The sequence below is a fragment of the Loxodonta africana genome, chromosome 16, assembly GCF_030014295.1.
Source record: "Loxodonta africana isolate mLoxAfr1 chromosome 16, mLoxAfr1.hap2, whole genome shotgun sequence".
Lineage (NCBI taxonomy): Eukaryota > Metazoa > Chordata > Mammalia > Proboscidea > Elephantidae > Loxodonta > Loxodonta africana.
The window spans coordinates 69,948,024-69,965,613 of record NC_087357.1 but is presented as its reverse complement, the minus strand read 5'-3'; the positions used below and the strand labels follow the sequence as shown (position 1 = coordinate 69,965,613).

Below are 17,590 nucleotides of genomic sequence, written 5' to 3'. Positions count from 1 at the left end.
GTAAGTGCCATGTGAGTGCTTATTATTCCTCAGAATTCATGGGAAAAGGAGCAAGAGGGGGGTGGCTGGGCAGGGGTGACTTGGGGTGTACCACCCTGGCACCAATCAGCACAGCCTGGCTTTGATTTGTCGTACACAGTATCCTGGGACACTGTATACCATCTTCTTTAAGAGAAAAAAAAAAAAGGTTTGTGGCTAAAACAAAAGAGGCCTGCGACCACAGTGCTGAGGCCCTGATACCAGCAGGCCCTGGAGCGGTGTGTGTGGCTACGCCTGGGAGGCGGGGCGTTGCTCGTCACAGTCTGGGGAGTGAGGGGCCATGCCACAGGGCTGGGGTGAGGAAGCCTGAAGTCCAGGGACCCAAACCCACGCTACAATGACGTCAGTCGCTCTGCAGCCTGAAGTCGGCCCCACAAAGGGCAGGTTCTGACACACAAGTACAGATCAGTCTGTGAATAAATGATTCATTCGTGCAGGTGGGTGTGGGTCACATGGGTCTGCCCATGTGTACATTCAGGGAACTGTGTTTGCCCTCAGTAACTGGGGCCCTGGAAAGTGGTAAAGGCCTTAGGGATCTTACCCCCCAAAGCCATCTCAGCCTGGGCAGATCTCAGAGGGAGGGGCAGCTGTAAGGACCCCGGCTGGGCCCCAAGCAGGGCCCATCTCTTACTGGGGCACCGGCAGGAGCTGGGCCATGGGCTGAGTCACCCACACCCCAATGCACCCCAGATGATGGCCAGGTAGGCTTCCGTTCATTGTTTCCAGCTGGGGTGGGGGGAGGAGGGAACAGCAGGGTAGAGATGGGGCAGATAAGGGGCTGATTCTGCCCCACTCAGCTCTGGGTAAAAGTCCCTGCTTGTTCCCCGCCCCAACTTTTCCCACCTCCCACCTCCCTCCTACGCGTGACCTCTAAGGTCTGACTCACTTCCCACCCCTTTAGGGGAAGGGTCTGTGAGCAGCTGAGTGTGTGGTGGGGGTGGGGTAGGGTGGAGGTGACCTTGAGAGGTTGTCTCCTTCATCTCAGCCCTGCCCCTGTTGCTGGGCTGGAGTGTGCATAAATCACTCCATCCTGTGGGAATATTCGTGTGTAGGTCTTTTAAAGTGCCATTTGGGCAGATTACAGTTGGTTTGATTTCAAAGAAAGATCAGAAAAACATACATTTGATGAGGCAACTGAGAGTGGTGACTGGAATATTTTAGGGAGATTTTCAATGGAAAGGCACTAAACGTGGACTCAAAGACTTGGGTTCAAGTCCTGGTTCTATCACTGGCAACCTCTCTGTGCCTGAGTTTCCTCACCATAAAATGAAGTTGGTAACATCTACATCTCCAAAATAATACACGTGAGATTTTCTCAGCTCATCCCAGAGAGCTTTATGGCTATAGAGGTTAGCATGGTAGGGAGGACCTCTTTTGTCCGTAGGGTTGTCAGATCAGTATCTGTATCCCCCTTTTACATCTGGGGAAACTGAGGCTCAAAGCAAAATGACACATCCAAGATCCCAAGCTGGGCTGAGGCTGTGACACTCCTACCCCAGCCCTGGCCCCAGATGTCATTCAGCATGGGACCAGTGGTGGCCATCTCCATCCGGCTGTGCCCTTGGCCTCACCCACCCACCTGCCCCCAGCCTCACCCTTATGGAGCTCCGCATGGGGCCCAGGTCATGGTTGTAGGCCTCTACCACCAGCACGTGGGATGAGTTCTGCTCCCGGTCCAGGGGCCGGGGCCCACGCATCAGGAGCCCGTTGCTTACATGGATCCGGAAGTTGTTGCCATGGTTGCCTGGTGGAGGGACAGATGAGGGGTATGGGCTCTGCCCTGCGCCAAGATGTTGGTGGGATGGGAGAGAGGAGGGGCCCCAGGACCCTGGAATGCTTACCCTGCCTAGCGGTCATGGTCGTGAACTTGGCTCCTAAACCCACAATGGCAAGAAGTCCTCGGCCTTCCGCTATCCCAGCCTGGCAGGATTTGGGGAGGGGGCAGAAGCTCACCCTATTCCTTTCCTTGTGGGGAGCCTAGGTGTCCTCTTAGACCCCCACTTCCACAGGTGTGGATGGAGTGAGAATTTTTTAGTATTTCAGAGAAATCTACCCTAAAAAAGAGGGACCCAAACCAAACTCTCTTGTGGGTGGTTGAATCCAGGATGCAGTGGGCATCTTCGGGCCGGTCCAGCGTCTATTCCCTCATTTTGGGGTAACAGCTCCCTAACTTTCCTTTGGGGATTCACTCTCCTCCACTCTCAATATACATGTGGTTTGTAGAGGAGTGACTTTATCCCTGATTTCAGGGGTGGGTAGATGATCAACATGTTTTATTCTCTAGGCCAAGTGATTGGTTCAGAGGTGGGCACATGATTCTAGTTGAACCAATGAGATTTGATCTCAGATGACCTTGCAAGTGGGGAGGGGCTATACTGTGGGACATGAAGGACTTGGGGAACATAGCAATCAAGAAGCACCTTTTCTTAATGCTGGACTTGGTACAAACAATGGCAAACATATTGGAGAGTTTGCAGCTTCCTCCTTCTGGCCCCGCCCCATGTGTACAGCCCTTGGGGCTGCCTTGGCCTCACCCCCTAGACCCTTGGCAGCCTAGACAAGCTCATCCCAAGGGGCAGGAGGGCCACCCCTCTGCACTCACCATGGAGGATGCGGTACCACACAAGCCCAAACTCGCCTTCGTCCGCATCTGTGGCTTTTAGCTGAGGAAGAATGAGATATGAGGTCACTCTTTGAATTCCACTCACAGGGAGAAGAGAGGTTTGTGGAGCCTCCTCTTTCCTTCCATGCCACCCCCAGCTCACCCTGCCAAACCCATGGCTTCCTTCAGTGGCTGAGGGTGTGGTAGAGGAGAGGGACATGTCTGTCTTTCTCATCCCCCATGAGGACATCAGCAGTTGATGTCTCCATGCTGCCCTGTTGGGGAACGTTGGCTCTGGTCCTAGACTCTACTCCAGGTTCTTCGGGGAGGTAAGGGGAAGGTGGATGATGGCATTGAGGCTCTCTGTCTGGATCCAGGCTCAAATAGGTCTTTCCCTACATCCACAAGTCCCTATGCTTCTAGCCTTCTGAGACCTCAGGATTCCATGGAGAGTGGCCGCTTCCTCCCCACAATTCCTTGGTCTGGAGACATTCTGGGCACAGTGGGTACCAGCTGGACACCCACGCTTTCTTGGTGTGAAGACATTCTGGGCATACTGGGTAGCAGCTGGACACTGAGTACTGTAACATTCACTTTGTGGAGCCCAGAAATCCCATCTCCCCAATGATGGCTCCATATTTATTCACCACGCAATGGCTCCAGTCTACTCTCAGATCAGCCCTGACTGGCTTGGCTATATCTCAGGCTGATGTATTTTGTCCAAGTGGGACTTGAGGTGTGTGTTGTTCTTACTGTCACTCTGAGACACTGCCCACTGCTTAGCCCTTTTTTTAAAAAAAAAAAAAGACCGGCCATGAGGCTACTGGCAGAACCACAGCAGGCCCCAGGGCGAGTCCCGTGAAGACAAGTACTGAACACGTATTCTACCCTCAATATACCTAAACAAGCAGAGAATGGCCCTGCTGTGGTATAGAAACAAGCCTGAGACTGAGTGGCTGGGAAAATGGTTCCGGTGCCATTTGTGGTGCATTGCTTTGTAATGCTCTTGACCTCCCACTTCTTCTGGAATGGCACCTCATTATCTCTCCACCTCCCACTTCAGTGCTATGGTGCACACTAGAGCTGCTGTGATCTTACAGACTATACCACTGTGGTCAGGGGGGATTGGTCCAGGGGTAGATGCCTGATCAAAGCTGGCCTAATCACAGCCTTCTCTGGGATTTTTGACCTTGGGCCCAGAGAGACAGAGTGAGTCAATCTCTCTAGTAGCAAGAGCTGGGAGTATCGACAGCGTATTTTTCTCCCGTACCTCTCTGATCTCATCTGCCACTTCCTCCCTAACTCCGTCCTCGCTTCACTGGGCTCCTGGCTATTTCTTAAACACCAAGTGCATGCCAGCCTCATGGTTTTTGCCCTTGCTATTTCCCTTGCCTTGTGAGATCCCTCTCCACACATTTATCTACTCACTTACTTATTAGCCCTTTTCTTACCACTTTATATGCAATTACAACCCTACTCCAATGCCCTGGACTTTACTACTCCTCACCCACCTCTGATACACTATATCTTTATTTATTGCCTGGCTCCCTGATGAAAGAAGGGGCTTTGTTCACTGTTAAATCTCTAGTCCCTAAAACAGTGACCCTGGCACATAGTTGGTGCTCAAAAATTTTTGTTCAATGAACATGTGAAGGGTTGAAGCAGCAGATCTCTGTTCACTGTTAAATCTCTAGTCCCTAAAACAGTGACCCTGGCACATAGTTGGTGCTCAAAAATTTTTGTTCAATGAACATGTGAAGGGTTGAAGCAGCAGATCTCTAGTGAGAGGTAATAAAACTGACATTTGGCGAATAGAGATGAAAGACAATACAGAGCACTGCTGTGTTTGGGTCTTGGCCTCAGTTATTGCAGAGGCCCAGCTGCACCTCCATCTTTCCCACCGTTTGGTTTTTCCTTTGATTCTGTGGGGTATCCCAGTATTGCTTTGGGACATGTGCCCTTTTGCCTGAGTTAATTTGAATTGAGTTTTTATTGCTTGTAACCGAAGGCCCTAATACAGGGTTTCCTGTCTTTGTCCATTGGACAAGCTCTGTCAAGCACCTGCCATGTGCACAGAAGACATGCCAGGCACTAGGAGGGATCTAGAGAAGAGGGAGATGGCTTGCACAGATCAAGAAAGCAGTGGCCATTGAGGATTGGCTTGGCTAAAGGTTTCCAGAGGAAGGAGCTAGGTTTGGAAGGATGGATAGGACATGGTAGAAAAGGCTGCAGAAAACACGCAGGATGGGAAACAGCATGAGCAGTAGAGGCTCCTGCAGTGAGCTGAGTCTCAGAACGGGACCCCAGTCTGTCTGGAATGAAGGGTTCACACTGGGATGTAGTATCGTTGCATGGGTGGGACAAGGGCCTCAATAAATAGCAAAAGGTCAGAAGAAGAAGAAAGTCAGGAATAGGAGGAGGAAATGGAATGCTAATTGCCTCCATGAAAAACTGCTTCCTTTGTTATGAAACCAGGAGAACTGGATGGTGCCTGGCTACCATTACTGAATGTTTTGATCAAAGATGCTATACAAGAATCCTGATCAAAAGGGGAAAATGCAGAACAGAATTTCAAATGTTCATGGAATTCATATACTCTGGAGCTACTGAGGCTGCATAAACCCCTGAAACTATTGCCCTGAGATAATCTTTAAACCTTAAACCAAAAATATACCCTGAAGTCTTTAAATAATAATTAGTTTAGCTTAATCAGTAAAGAATGTATGCTTTGAGCATTGTGCTCTTTTAAGAACTGTCTATATGGGGTCAAACGGACAGCACTAACTCAAAAGATTAGACAGAAAACTTAGGAGGCAGTAAGTTTATGTTAATGGGGGAGGATCAATTTGGAAAAGGAGAACGCAGCGCAGTGGGTTTCTCTTATATATGGCCTTTGTGGCCTTGGATTTATAATTTGGTCAAAATGACTGGCTAAGCCACAATCATGGAATGGATTGGTCAGTATACTATGTAAATAAAATAAATAAATAGACTGCATAAAATCACCCAATAGGATTAAGTGACCTTGTGGGAATTAGTCAATTAGTATGCAAATTGAGTGACTGTGGTCTACCAAGGGGATTGGTCAGTTCGTGGTCTGGCTGGAGGGCCATACCTTGAAATTGAATATAAGGGACAATCCCACAGAGGTTGAGAGGGTCTCACTACCATCAAGAAGAGTCTAGAAGAAAATGTAGAGCAAAATTCTAACTCTCTCTCTCTCTCTCTCTCTCACACACACACACACACAAATAGACTTACAGGTCTGACAGAGACTGACATGCTGAGTAAAATAAGTCAATCACAAAAGGACAAATATTGAATGAGACCACAATTATAAAAACTTATGAAAAGGTTTACACACAAAAAGAAACAATCTTTGATGGTTACGAGGGAGAGGGAGGGGTGGGGAGGAAAAAACAGTAAGCCATAATAGATAAGTGGTAACTATAGCGAAGGGTAAGACGGTACACAATACTGGGGAAGCCAGCACTACTTGACCAAGGCAAGGTCCTGGAAGCTCCACAGACACATCCAAATTCCCTGAGGGACTGAATTACTGGGTTGTGGGCTGGGGACCATAGTCTCAGGGGACATCTGGCTCAATAGATATAAGAGTTTATAAAGAAAATGTTCTACATCCTACTTTGGTGAGTAGCGTCTAAAGTCTTAAAAGCTTGTCAGTAGCCACCTAAGATACTCCACTGGTCTCACCCTGTCCAGAGCAAAAACAAATGAAGAAAACCAAAGACACAAGCGAAAGATTAGTTCAAAGGACTAATGGATCACAAGTACTACAGCCTCCACCAGACTGAGTCCAGCACAACTAGATGGTGCCCGGCTACCACCACTGACTGCTCAGACAGAGATCACAATAGAGGGTCCCAGACAGAGCTGGAGAAAAATGCAGGACAAAGTTCTAACTCACACACAAAAAGACCAGACACGCTGGTCTGACAGAGACTAGAGAAACCCAGAGAGTATGGTCCCCAGACTCCCTTTTAGCTCAGTACTGAAGTCACTCCTGGGGTTCACCCTTCATCCAAAGATTAGACTGGCCCATTAAAAAAAAGAGACTAAATAGGTACTCCAGCCCAGGGGCAAGGACGAGAAGGTAAGAGTGGGCAGGAAAACTGATACAGGGAACCCAAGGTTGAGAAGGGGAGAGTGTTGACATGTCCTCAGGGTGGCAACCAATGTCACAAAACAATATGTGTATTAATTGTTTAATGAGAAACTAATTTGCTTTGTAAACCCTCATCTAAAATACAATTTAAAAAATTAAAAAAGAGCCTGGAGCAGAACACATGCTATGGACCTGGGGTCCCCATGAGGTGAAGCTCCTAGACCCAGGAGAGAGAGCGCTGTAACACTGAAGACGGCATGAGATGGTGAGAAATGGTGGCAACCACAGCAGAGCCCAGAGGCAGAGAAACAGTGGCACAGTATGAGTGGTGAGAACCCCAGGACCAGCAGACGGCTATGGTGGGCTTGCCGACCCATGGGACAACAGATAGCTGAGCGCCTTCAGGCAGGAGGCTTGTTGGTGGAGTGGAGTGCCTCGTCAGCAGAGTTAAAGAGCTGTAACAGGCCTGAGCAAGGCAGAGGCCTAAAGAGAGCCTTGAGGCTGACAAGGCTGAGAGAAGGACTATTGGCTGGTGTGGCCGAGAGAATCCCTGTCGGCTGGTACACCAAGAGAAGAGTCTGCCTGTGTGCATGGTTGAGAAGGCATTGAGAGCCGTCCTGGGCAGAAGCTGCCCTGATTAACAAACTGTATCCTGTTTCCTAAGTTATACTGTTATTCCGAGTGGATCCTGATCCTGGGTTGTAGCCTGTTAAAAACCTGTTGCCATCAAGTAGATTCTGACTCACAGCGACTCTACAGGACAGGGTAGAACTGGCCCATAGGGTTTCCAAGGCTGTAATCTTTACAGAAGCAGATTGCCACATCTTTATCCCATGCAGCAGCTGGTGGGTTCAAATCATCGACCTTTCGGTTAGCAGCTGAGCACTTAACCACTGTGCCACCAGGGCTCCTTGTTGCCTTCCCTAATAAGCCCCATAATCGTGAGTACCGTCTGTGAGTTCTGTGTGGCCATTGCGATGAATTATTGAATCCAGCAGAGAAGCAGAGAGTGCTGTGGGGAGAACAGTGAGGGTGGAGGTATGTCTGATGTCCACCTCACAGGAGTCAGCTTTGGGCTGATCTTGATTCTTATCCTTCCTCCTGAATGCAGACAGGCTCAGGCACTATGAGATTACAGAAGGTGAGAATGGCTGCACAACACTGATTTGTACATGTAGAAATTGTTGAACTGGTGTATGTTCTGCTGTGTATATTATCAACAACAGCAAAAAATAAAACAAATAGCAAAGGATCTTTCCCTTTTGGGCAGTGGGAACCTCAGCAGAATGTGAAGGCTTGTAACAAAATGATGGACCCAGCAGCAGGTGCTGTCCTGGTCAGACTTGGGCCTCCAAGGGCTGAGATCAGTGATGTCTAAGGATTTTGAGAAGCATGTTCATGGTGGGAGGGGAAGTACGCGGAGTGAAAGGGACAAGGGCTGGGGATCAGGCAGACCCAAATTTGAATCCCGGAGTTATCACTTACCGGCTATGTGACTCTGGATAATTAATTTAACACCCCCCACCCCGAGTCTCAGTTTCCTCATATGTAGAATGGGCACAATGAAAACCAGCCTTGCAGGGTGGATGGGATGATTAGAAACAATCTCTGCAAAGCATCTTGTCTGGTGCCTGGCACAGGGATAAGTGCAGTAAAGGTTGGACTTTATGAGTTCTTTCACCTTCGATTTACGCTGCAGCTGGATGGCTGGGTTGCCCTTTGCTGCGGAGTTCTTCCTCTCCCCTTCCTGAGAAGTCTTAAAAATTCAACTGGAAGAGCTGGAAGGTGGAGGCGAGTAGTGAGATGCTTCCACAGCCCAGATCAGGATAGGACAGGAAAGGGGAAAGCGTGGCTGTGCCATCAGGAGGGCGAGCTGTCCAGAGGAGGAGCCTTCCTCGAGGTCTCCCTCCCACAGCAGCCTGCACTGCCCTGGAAGTTTGGCCTCCTGCTGTCTGGCCCTCCCAGGAGCCTGACTTTCTCCCCTACCCCTTTTGTCCCTTGCCAGGGGGAGGAGAGGTCTCAAAGGGTAGGCTTGGGGTCAGAGGGTCTGGGTTACATGACCTCCTGATGCAGGCTGGAAAACTCCTACAATGCCTAGGGCTCCTGGAGGTCTGTAGGGGCAGAAGGTCACCACCAGCAGAGAGGTGAGGGTTCCCTCTTGGGCCGCTGGAATCGTGTTAGATGCTGCGGGGGGAAGCCTCATCTGCATGCTTTATGCATGTCAGCTCCTACAGGCCTCAGTTTCCCCTCAGGAAGAACAAGAGCCACAGATGAGGTGTTTGGCTCAGGAAGAGAACGTTCAGAGAAATGAGGGGCAGTAAAGGGTGTGATGTAAGGTGCAGGGATCCAGTGGGGGCTGTGGGCACTGGGAACATCGGGGATTGAATTATGTCTCCCCCAAAATGTGTTTATCCACTTGGTTAGGCCATGATTCCCAGTATTCTGTGGTTGTCCTACACTTTGTGATTGTAATTTTATGTTAAAAAGGTTTAGGGTGGGATTGTAACACCCTTACCAGGTCACATCCCTGATCCAATGCAAAAGGAATTTCCCTGGGGTGTGGCCTGCATCACCTTTTCTCTCTCAAGAGATAAAAGGAAAGGGAAGCAAGCAGAGAGTAGGGGACCTCATACCACCAAGAAAGTACTACCAGGAGCAGAATGCGTCCTTGCACAGAGAAGCTCCTAGTCTGGGGGAAGACTGATGGGAAGGCCGCCAGAGAGAGAAAGCCATCCCTTGGAGCTGACGCCCTGAATTTGGACTCTCGGCCTACCTCACTGTGAGGAAATAAACTTCTCTTTGTTAACGCCCTCCACTTGTGGTATTTCTGTTACAGCAGCACCGAATGACTAAGACAGGACATCTTTAGCTGGATGATCTCACAGCCCCCGACGTCTGCCCTTCACGCCTACCCACCCATTTCAGGGGAAACCATCAAATCCCCTATCGCTACCCTGCTACGTGACTCTGCGCAAGCCACACCTCTCTGAACCTCTGTTTCATCAGCTGTGTGAAGGGGAGGTTGGATTAGAGGACTCCTGAGAGTCTCTCTCAGGCTCTGGTGGCATAGCGGTTAAGCGCTTGGCTGCTAACCAAAAGGTCAGCAGTTCAAATCCACCAGCAGCTCCTTGGAAACTCTACTGGGCAGTTCTACTCTGTCCTATAGGGTTGCTATGAGTTGGAATCGACTCGCTGGCAATGGATTTAGTTGGGTTTAAAGGTCTCTCTGGAGCCCTGGGTGGCACGAATGGTTAACCACTCAGCTACTAACCGAAAGGCTGACTGTTTGAATCTACCCGGAGGTGCCTCTCAGAAGAAAGTCCTGGCAATCTACTTCAGAAAAGTCACAGACCTTGAAAACCCTACAGAACACAGGTCTGCTCGGAGACACCTGGGGCTGCCATGAGTGGGACCAACCCCATGAGCGGGACCTGACCCCACGGGCGGAACTGACCCCACAGGCGGACCTGACCCCATGGGCGGAACTGACCCCACGGGTGGAACTGACTTCATGGCCATGTTTTTTTTTTTTTTTTGGTAAGGGTTTCTCTAGCTGTGACAGTCCCTGGAAGGCTCCTTTCTATTTTGGGGTTGTGCAGAGGGTGTGGCTTTTGTGGTAGAGGAGGGAGGAGCTAGACACCCAAAACTGGGGCTTTAGAAATGGGGTGGGCTGTAGGCTGAGGTCTGGGGCAGAGCCACTGCTTCCCCTAGGTTGTATTTCTGGAAGCTTGGGGGTCCCTGATGGGGAAGCTGCTCTAAACCAGGCACCTAGGAAGGCAGCTGGCTGCCTGGGAAACTCTGGCGTCCGGGAGGAAAGGAGGGTGGAGGAGGGGGCTGTGGGGTGTGTGTGTGTGTGTGTGTGTGTGTGTGTGGGAGTGTGTGTGTGGGGGGGGGGGGAGCCGCCGCTTGGAAGGTCTCTGATAGCCCACCCAGACTGTAGGCTGCCCCTCAATCCTGTGCTTTCTACCCTGTGATCTCTTTGACCTTTGAAAATGCCTCTCAGCCCGCGCTTCTGCAGCCAGCACCTTTAAAGAGAGGGTGGTTTTCTGGGAAGCTGAGCGAGAAGACGGGAAGGAGAGGCTTCAGGAGGAGCCTCAGGGGCTGCCTCTGGGCTTGCTCCCCTCCCACTGCGCAGATGTAGCCCCTCTCCCCGGTAACCTGGAGCTGGCAGGCGCTGAATAGCTGGCGGCGCCGACCATACCATTCAGATTTCCAACGGGGGAAGGTGAGAGTCTTGGGGCTAAGAGAAGCCAGGGAAACCCTCCTCCTGGGTACCCCAGAGCCTCCCGCCCCTGGAGAGGGCTCCAGGGAGACAAGCTGGAGCGAGGCCTTGGGAAGGCTCTGAACAGAGCGCCCTGGCTCTTCTGGACAGCTCCCCTCTCCCTCTTCCCAGCCCAGTTGCCATCTCTACCCTCTTGGCTGTTCCCTCCCCCAAGACAGGACCCAAACTATTCCAGACAAAGCCAGGTCCACTGGAGAGTGAGAGAGAAGGCCTGCTGACAGGGGCTCAGGGCACGGCAGGGCCCAGGGTGGGGTTCGGAGGGCCTCCCTTGGACATCTGAGAAGACCTCTCCACTGAGCCTGGGACTGCTGAGGGCTAGCTCTGAGGTCAGTGCTTGGAGGACTGCAGGAGAAGGCTTGGTGTGGAGAGTGGGGGGGGGCACTCTGGGGAGGATGTGAGGGTGTGCTCAGACTTGGGGAATCCCTTGGGTTGTGTAGAGGGTGGAAACAAGGCCCAGTCAGGGGCGCTGACTAGCCTGAGGTCACGTAGTAGGGCTCGCTCCCCGGAGCTGTGCAGGGAGAAAGAAGGTTCTAGACTGAGCGTGCACAGATATGTCCAGAGTAGGGTCTGCATAGGGTGCTCTGGGCTCCAGTAGGATGGCAGAGGGCTTCAACCGCTCTCAAGCCGGTTCCTAGCCTTGTGCGGTGGAGGCCTCCTTTCCCCCAGAACCAGCTGGCTTTGCGGGCTGGTCAGCAGGGGGTGGCAAGAGAGGCCCGGCAGCTGGCCTTGCCACCCGCTCCAGGGAGGGTGGCTTGATGTTTTCAAGCACTTCAGAACCTTCTGATTCCACAAAAACTACTCAGATGCTAATTGTTCTTGCTAGCTGCCTTGGAGTCAGCCTGGACTCACGGTGACCCCACGCACCATCCCTGTGATTGGCTGGGGATCAGACCGTCGTGATCCACGGGGTTGTCACTGGCTGATTTTATAGACGTAGATCACCAGGCCTTTCTTTCTAGTCCATCTTAGTCTGGAAGCTCTGCTAAAACCTGTTCGGCATTACGGCAACATGCAAGTCTTTATTCACAGACAGGGGGCAGCCGTACCTGAGGCGCACTGGCCAGGAATTGAACCCAGGTTCCCGCACAGAAGGAAAGAATTCTACCATTGAACCATCTATGCTTCTAGATGCAATTATCGCTTCATTAAAGCAGGTCCCCGGGACCGGAGCCTAGGCCTGCACTGCTAGCCTAAAAAGGTATCTCCGGGCCCATCTGCAGGTCCTGAAATAACATTAAACATAGCAGGATCGAGACCTCTCTCCATATTACACTGCCTTGTCTTTACTCCCAGCCAAGCGTTGCCCAGGGGAGGATAGAGGGATGTCCAGTTTTCTCCGTGTAGGAGATGGCCCTGGGCACACCTGGCTCTCCTCCCTGCTAGGCTCAAGGAAGTGCCAGCCCATGTTCAGCTGTCTGGCCACAGCCCTCTCTAGGCCCAAGGGCCGAAAGGAGGAGGCCTGGGCAACAAGACAGGCATCAGAGTTTCCAGTCAGGAGCTGGGAGGGATAGTTTTCTGTCTGGAAGTGCTGGGAGGGTGGTAGTAGGGAGTGGGTGGGAAGTGGGGTGGGTGCTTTGGATATCCTCAGTTGGCTGGACACAGGGCAACGCTGCAGGCAGGAAGGAGGTTGGGCGCAGGGAGCCTGGAGCTAGGTCTTGTGGCTGCTGGTGAGTGCCTGGGGTGCGGACAGGGGTCGGGGAGGGTGGGGAACCCCTCCTCCTGCCAAGCACTGGTACTAGAAACTTGACTGGGAGTTAGACTGAGGTGTAAGTTACGAAGGGGGGAGATCTGTTCTCCCCCATCCCATGAAATATCTGACGTCAAAGAGAAATAGTTATTTCTTATTAGACCTTTTTTGGATTTCCTGTCCTCTGTTTATAGAAATCAAAGATTACAAAATGCTGGCCCACAAACTGAACTTAGCCCGTGGATGTGTTTTGTTTGGCCTGGGTCCAGTTTTAAATATTTTAAAATTCATTTTGAATTTTTTTAGCATCAACTTTGGACTTTGCAAGGTTTCTTTTTCTTCTTCTCCCCTACCCCCTTAATCTGAATTATTTTCGAACATTTAAATGTTAGGAACACTTGCCTAAACATCCAGATTTCTGGCTTCTCTTGAGGAAGTGGAAGAGTGGACCACCCTGGGCCTGTGTAATGGCATAGCCTGAGCCCGCGCCCCTCTACCTGCTTTAGAGGTGCTCTCCAGGTGGCTGTACTCTCCAGGTAGCCCCTGCCCACCTGTCCTCCTAGATCATGTGTCACTGTTGGCCAGGCTCTGAAAGCACGGCTATTTGCAACCCCAGGCCCATTCAATCAAAACTCAGCCTAACTTCGCATCTACAAGGACCACCTGCTGTGTTCCCACTAGTGGGATGAGCTTAAATGGTAACAGAAATGCCCCAGGTCAGGTGACTGGTGTCTCTGGGGAGGGTGAGAGCCCAGCCTTGTCAACTCAGTTGCCCATTGTGGGTTATTTCTCATGTTTCCCGGAGCAGCTCAGTGAGTTCAAAGGGAGAGAGTTGGGGGCCAGAGTGGTGGAAAGACCACGGGCCAGGAGCCAGGAAACCTGGATCTGGCTTTTGCTTGGCCGCTGGCTCCCACTGTGGCCTTGGGCGTGGCCTTCCTGTTTGGGCCTCAGTTTCCTCATCTGTCACGGATCAGGTTGGACTGTCTGACTGCCCATGGGGCCAGGAAGGTGCCATAGCGTGTGAAGTGCCCAGTCTAAAGGGGGTAGCTGCTGCTCCGCTCTAGCTGCTGGGTACCCTGCCTGAAGACAGGCCCAGTGCTGAAATCTTGGAATTTCAAGAGAAGCCAGACATCTAGATACTTATGTGAAATCTCTTGTTTCTTTTTAATATTCACAATTAATTAAAACTGATAGAAACACTGCAAAAAAAAAAACAACAAGAAAAAAAAAAACCATTGCCATAGAGTAGATTTCGACTCATAGTGACCCTATAGGACAGAGTAGAACTGCCCCACAGGGTTTCCAAGGAGTGGCTGGTGGATTTGAACTGCCAACTTTTTGGTTAGCAGCTGAATTCTTAACCACTGGGCCACCAGGGCTCCAGAAACACTGCAAGGACCCAGTGACAGACATCCTCAGGCCTCCAGTTTGCAGCCTTGGCTGTAGGTAACTGCCAGGGTCCCCGCCAGCAGCATCCTATACAAGGACTTGCTCCTGGCCACAAGTTGTTGCTGGAGTTGGTCCTAGATCCCCAGTTTTCAGGCCCAGGACTCTACAAGGAGTCCCTGACTTAAGGCAGGACTCCATTCCAACGATTCTGGTATAAGTTGGTTCTGTCGAATACATCATTTTTTTCCTATTATTATTGCCTTTTAGTACCAGTATCTTTATAGATCTGATCTTTAACTTTTTGGGTTGGCATGAAAATAATAACAGCAAATTGTGCACTGCAACACTGAACGTAGTACATATTACTAACGATAAGATGTCAAAAACAACAGCAAAAAAATGATGGTTGTTAAGTGCGGTTCATTGTAATTCCAACACGTCGTATGTATGTCGGGGACTACCTGTATTATAATTCATGAGAACTGATTACCTTCCTGTCCCCTCCCAGTCGGAGATGCAGTGGGATGTAGTAGAGAGACCTGAGTTCAGACCCGGCTCCATCAGTTATCAGCCATGGGACATTAGAGTTGTCACCTCTCTGCGCCTCACTGTCCTAACCTGTAAAATGGCCACGATGCTACCTGCAGCTAGTTAAATAGTGCCCGCCCCATCCATGTTCCCCTCCCTCTCCTGTCCTGGGTGCAGCTGATCTGCCTCTGGGCTTCTGTCCCATTCCTGTTGCAGGAGCCATGAGCACGGAGGGCCCCAGCCCCCTCGCCTTCCTCACAGCTCCAGCCACTCCAGGGACCCTCACGGAGGCGGCCTTCCCCCTCCCCGCCCTCATTGCCCTGGCCTGCATCTTCCTCCTGCTAGCCACCTGTCTGCTGTTCCTGACCCTCTGCAAGCCGGCTGCGCTGGACCCGAGCCGACGCGGGTCGCCTGAGCGCATGCCCCACCACCCGGGGAGCCCCAGCGAGCCCCAGCTCCGCCTCTGGAAGCGCCTGGGGTCCCTGCGCCGCTCCCTGCACAGCTTCCGCCGGGGCCGGCCCGCTGCCCCACGACGCCCCCTGCCGGGCCGCGAAGGCAACAGCGACTGTGACTGCCTGGAATCCACCAAGATGTGATGGGCGTCCGCCCCCTAGGCCCCATAGATCCTCCTGCCTCAGGCCGGAGCCTGGCACCGCAGGCCACAAGAGGGCAGCAGCCCAAGCTGCCTGGGCCACACCTCACCGTCAGTGGTTCCCTTTGGATCCAAGCCTCTGCCCTTTCTCAGAGAGGGCTCCTGGAAGCAGTACTTTGCTCTCTGCAGACCCCTTAGCTGCTCCCTGCTGAAAGAACTCTTGGACCAAGAACTGAGCACCCGGAGCCACCTGGGAACTTGGCCTGAGGTTCAAGGGCTCAACTTAGGGCTCCCCAGGGCCCTGTCTGGCAACCAACCATCTCCTGGGAGCAGCATCCTTGCTTGCCCACCCTCCTGGGGCCAAGGCCCAGCTCCAATTCCCATGTGAGTTGCAGAATGGCCAAAGGCTCCCTCGGGCCCTGTGAAATGCTGAGTCCACACCAGGGACAAGGTACTGTCCTCACCTGTGCCAACTCAGTGCCCAAGGCAAAAGGGAACCCAGGGACTCCTTTCCTTGGACACCTAGATCCTGCTGGCCAACTGCCTAGTGCTCTGTGGGAGTGGCTGGCACCGTAGGTGGATCTTAGGAGCCCACGGCCCTGCAACTCCAGGGTGCATGGGGTCAGTTCTTCCCAACAGCCCAGCTTGCAGAGAGGTCTGGGCAGATCATGGTGGGACTGAGTGTCTAAGCCACTGCTCCGGAGAGACGCCTGCTCCCTCTCTGGCATAGTGGCACTCACGGCTATGAAAGCAGGTGACCATACGGGAGGGTGTCTACAATGGACCATACTCTGGCCTTGCTTGGGGAGGAGGGTGGGCCATTCTTCAGCCAGAGGGAGGACGGACGTCCAAACAACCTGTAGCAATCCAGGTTGGGGACCAGTGTGATAAGGGACCTGAGTTAGCTTTAGCTGAAGGCAGGTGGGACTGGCACTGGGGTGGCCCCCAGCTATGACAGGTCCTCTGAATGGACAGGGCACGCGCTTTGGGCCCACCTTGAATATCCTGTACAAACCAATGATGCTGGTTCTGCTCAGAGTTTCTGGAGTGTCCAGACAAGTGACAGGTGGCCCTTCACTCACTGTCCCGCCAGTGCCCTCCGCACACACTCACTGCCCTGCCTGTCTCTCCAGACACTCTCCAGCTGGTCAGTACCCCATTCTAATGGCTTTCACCAGATGGGGGCGCTCTGCTTGGAGCAGAAAAACCCTTGCAACAAGGGACCAACCCTCCTACCTCAGGTGGGGTGGGAAGGACGGCTTTCTATCTGGTCACGTGGTTCCTCCAGCCCTGCTCTCATCCCCAGCTCTTAGGTTAAAGCCTCAAATCTTTATCAAGGTCTGTAAGGCCCTGCACAGTCTGACCCTTGCCTCCAGCCCTCCTCTGGCCTCATCTTTTGACCACTACGTTTCTCCTGCATGTCCCATTCTTTCCTACCCAAGCCCTTTGAACATCTTGTTTTCTCCACCCACTCTCCGTCTCCCCACTTTGAGTGGAAATCTCCTTCTCATCCTTCAGGACTCAGTTTAAGTGTCACTTCCTCCAGGAAGCCTTCCTGGACCGCACCTGCCCACCTGCTGAACTCCCTTGAAGGATGCTGTGGTTTTCTCACACCTGGCCCTCTTGGAACTCCTCGTTCAAAGACCATTTCCCCCGAGAACTGTGAGCTTCCTGGGTCTTCTGTTCACTGCTGTATCCTCAGGGCCTGGACCTCATAGGTATTTGTTGAATGAAGGAATAAATGAGCCCTGAGAGAGGAAACATCTCAGTCCTGATGGTCTAGCAGCTCTTTGGGAACAAATGGGCTTCTCTCGTTAGAGGCGTAGAGATGTCTCTCACCCAGGCCAGATCTTCAGCCCCTGGGGCTGCTGGCTGGTGTCAGGCCTGCTCTGGCCAAACTAGAGGTGCTTGGGCACCAGCAGGGAGGGGCGCAAGGAGGAGACTGTCAGCAGCATCTATCGAATCCGTCTATAGAATTGCAGTCTTGGCAGCTGTCTCAGGTGGTCCCCTTTTAATACGCCCACATCAGGATCAATCAGGAAGGGGCTGCCCCTTTCAGAGGCCAGGGCTGGGGCTGTGGCAGAACGGCAGGAGGTTGGGGGTGCCCAGCTGGAGATGATGACACCTGGGCTCTGAGGAGTATATGCCATAGCAGCTCCAGGCCTCTCCCAGGGAAAGGGGTGGCCCCCCTCATGTGGGAGGGTCCAGACCTCTCCCCTCGGGTCCTCTCTAGGACAGCTGGGGACCTTGAACCTGGATCACACTAGCCATGCAACGTGCTCTTGGTGATCACCTCACTGAGATCCCACCCAGGGTGGGCTTTTCGGAATCCTGAGCCCTAGCCC

The 17,590-nt window shown here is 52.2% G+C and overlaps 2 protein-coding genes across 16 annotated transcripts in view; one reads left to right on the top strand and one right to left on the bottom strand.

Moving 5' to 3' along the window:
• Positions 1–17,590, bottom strand: part of CDH23 (cadherin related 23) — a 524,046-nt gene that overhangs the window by 101,614 nt on the left and 404,842 nt on the right. For all 15 annotated transcript variants that reach the window (XM_064269675.1, XM_064269673.1, XM_064269677.1 and 12 more), the window contains 2 exons: positions 2,642–2,702; positions 1,635–1,783 (listed from right to left, as the gene is read on the bottom strand). In XM_064269675.1, coding sequence (XP_064125745.1) covers positions 1,635–1,783; positions 2,642–2,702 — 210 coding nt within the window. The remainder of the gene's footprint in view (positions 1–1,634; positions 1,784–2,641; positions 2,703–17,590) is intronic.
• On the top strand, positions 12,606–17,022 carry C16H10orf105 (chromosome 16 C10orf105 homolog). The gene has a single exon (XM_023547045.2). The coding sequence runs from the start codon at positions 14,875–14,877 to the stop codon at positions 15,247–15,249; it is 375 nt and encodes a 124-aa protein (XP_023402813.1). The 5' UTR covers positions 12,606–14,874; the 3' UTR covers positions 15,250–17,022.